At 37.1% G+C, this 2,642-nt stretch overlaps 1 protein-coding gene across 1 annotated transcript in view; it reads left to right on the forward strand.

The window, feature by feature from the left end:
- Positions 1-700: 700 nt before the first annotated feature.
- LOC108250302 (zinc finger protein OZF-like) overlaps positions 701-2,642 on the forward strand; it is a 19,589-nt gene continuing 17,647 nt past the window's right edge. Inside the window, exon 1 of the mRNA XM_017440113.3 lies at positions 701-931. Coding sequence (XP_017295602.1) covers positions 907-931 — 25 coding nt within the window. The 5' untranslated portion in view covers positions 701-906. The remainder of the gene's footprint in view (positions 932-2,642) is intronic.

Below are 2,642 nucleotides of genomic sequence, written 5' to 3' on the forward strand. Positions count from 1 at the left end.
ACAGAACAAAACAAAATACAATATTAGGATCAGATTACTGTTTTATTCTAAAAGGGGAGAAAAAAATTAATTCACAAAATTTGTATATTTTCTTTGTGTATTTTCTTTCTTGAAGTTTGAAAAATCGCTTTAATATTTTGAAGTAAATGAGTTGCACACAAAAATCTTTAGTGGTCTAGAAAACAAAAAATAACCATGTAGAAACACATTTTGTTTTTTTAATATTAGACTGTTTCACATATATGCTAAATAATAAAGGAAACTGTCAATTCATTAAAGTTAGATTGTGATAAGCATGATAAACAACTTTTTTAATTGTGATATTTATTAATTATTAATTTATTAGGTCACTATAAAGAAAACATTTTCATCACTACATGAATAATAAAGCTTTAAAGTCAAAGGAATATTTTTTTCTGTCAAATCTTAAGCTTTAAGATGTTTTTAATCCTATTCAAAAAGCGCAGCCTGTACACATCTTGTTTGCCCTGCCCAATATGGCGGACACGCTGACGTATCGCAGCAGCGGCACGAGACAGTTTGAAGAAAGAAAATTACTCAGATGAGTTGTGAAACGTTTTTCAGAATCAAAGGGAAGGCCAGTAGCCTTCGTTTTAACTTCATGGGATTACCATGAACAAATTGGTAAAGATCGCTGCAGCTAACTGTACCGGAAGTTTAGGATGTCATCCGACGGAAGTAAAAAAGGCGGTGCTACACATCTGTGGTGCTAACAGCATTAGCGTTATCTTTGTGTGCTATCTGCGGTGAATATTTGAGAAGCTGCTTCTCGTCTTTTTCAGCGTGCGATGGCAGCCAGCTTGTTGCCCTACAGAGACTTTCAGAACCATTTGATTTGCGTTGTGTAGGAGTCCAATGTAGAGAAAAGAGGAGCAGAGAAGTGAGATGTCTGTTTTCTCCTCTTCTCCAGGTACGTCTTCTTTCTGTGTTTAGCATCAGGGCTTCATCTCAGCCTTTCTGCTTTAACAGTACTTTTAAAGCAGAAAGGCTGAGATGAAGCCCTGCTGTATGTATATATATATATATATATATATATATATATATATATATATATACATACACGGGGTTCTTAAGTTTTGATCTGATCTTGGAGTGAGATTTTGAGCTGCTAGACGGCGTTAGATGACGTCTTCATCTAATTTGCATATTTGGTGATATGGCTGTGGTAGAGAGGAATATCAACGGTGGCAAGACAAAAAATGAGTACAAAAACAAACAAAATATGTTTAGAACTACAAATTAATTTTATGAAATAATTTTATAACTTTATTACTTTGCTTGATCCCACACTACATAAATTAATTGAACCAAAAGACAGTTTTGTCTCATGGAATTGCCAGCTCTACATTTAACCTGCCTCTTTTATTCAGGGTTGGAACCACAGGGATTTATATTAGCACTACAGAGTACATCTAGTTATTTCCATGCAGTGTCCAGAAAGAGGTGTTGTTCAGCTTGTAGGGCACCACAGCTGCTTCCACCCACCTCCATCATCATCATCATCATCATCATATGAAATAACTTTTTGTCACAACAAAAAATAGTGGCTGGCAAAATATTTGAGTGGCTGGTAGCCAGCTAGAAATTTTTAATTTCCACCCCTGGCTGTGAACCTGTGTATGTTTGGTCTGTGGGTCCGCTCACACACCAAACACATGCATGTTAGGTTCATAGGTCAAATGTTAGTTATAATAAACAGGAGGGACTAAGTCAGCGGAAACAGTTTGGTTTAAATATTTACTCCCTTTCTATAAGTGACAGTATGGTCACACTTTCTGATAGCAGCTGTCATATTATGTGACCACCTGTATTTCAGTCCAGCTAATCATGTCAGCATTAAAAAACAACAAAACAAACAAACAACAACATGAAACAACAGTATAATAATAATAATATGAAAACAGGAACTGGCTGACTGTTAGTGGCTTGTTATTGTGATGTTATTCATAGTGTTTTTTTTTCCCACCGTATATGGACATGCGCTGTGGGACAGAAAAGTGTTTTTAATTCATGAGAATCTAGAGTTACATTTATTTTGATTCAACAGAATATGCAACTTTCAACACCAAAACATGCTTTAATAAACACGTGGTGTGCATGTGCTGTTCCTGTCGTTTTCTCATCTTGTGAAAGTTATATTTAAGCAGTATCTTTAGAGTTAAGAGACATTTTTAATAAGTGCCTGGGTTTTCACCTCATTTATTGTCATGTTTGTCTCCCTCACCTTCCTCTATCAAACTATAAGCATATGCTTTTGGTGCAGCGTAGTCTTCTTTGAGGCCACATTATGGTATAGAGACGCAACAGCGCCTCACATAATACGCTCAGATCAATCATCTGCTCTCTTTTTACCGTATTTCTACTGGTTACATAGCGTACTGCCCTCTATCTTTTCTGAGAATACTGCTCCGACGTAAGCACCAAGTATAAACGTCTCCACCGTGTGCTCAGGTCAGCTCCCTGTTCACGGAGCCCTGTGGGACTCTAATGAGCCCTGAGGCCGAGCCTCCTTCAGCTACCTGGAGTTAGCATGTTGTCAGAGCCACAGTAATAAACATGGAACGAGCGGGTTTAACCAAAAATGGTTAGTTGAGCTGAAATTCAGCAGGTGGCTTTACAAG

This window comes from Kryptolebias marmoratus, linkage group LG20 (genome assembly GCF_001649575.2).
Source record: "Kryptolebias marmoratus isolate JLee-2015 linkage group LG20, ASM164957v2, whole genome shotgun sequence".
Lineage (NCBI taxonomy): Eukaryota > Metazoa > Chordata > Actinopteri > Cyprinodontiformes > Rivulidae > Kryptolebias > Kryptolebias marmoratus.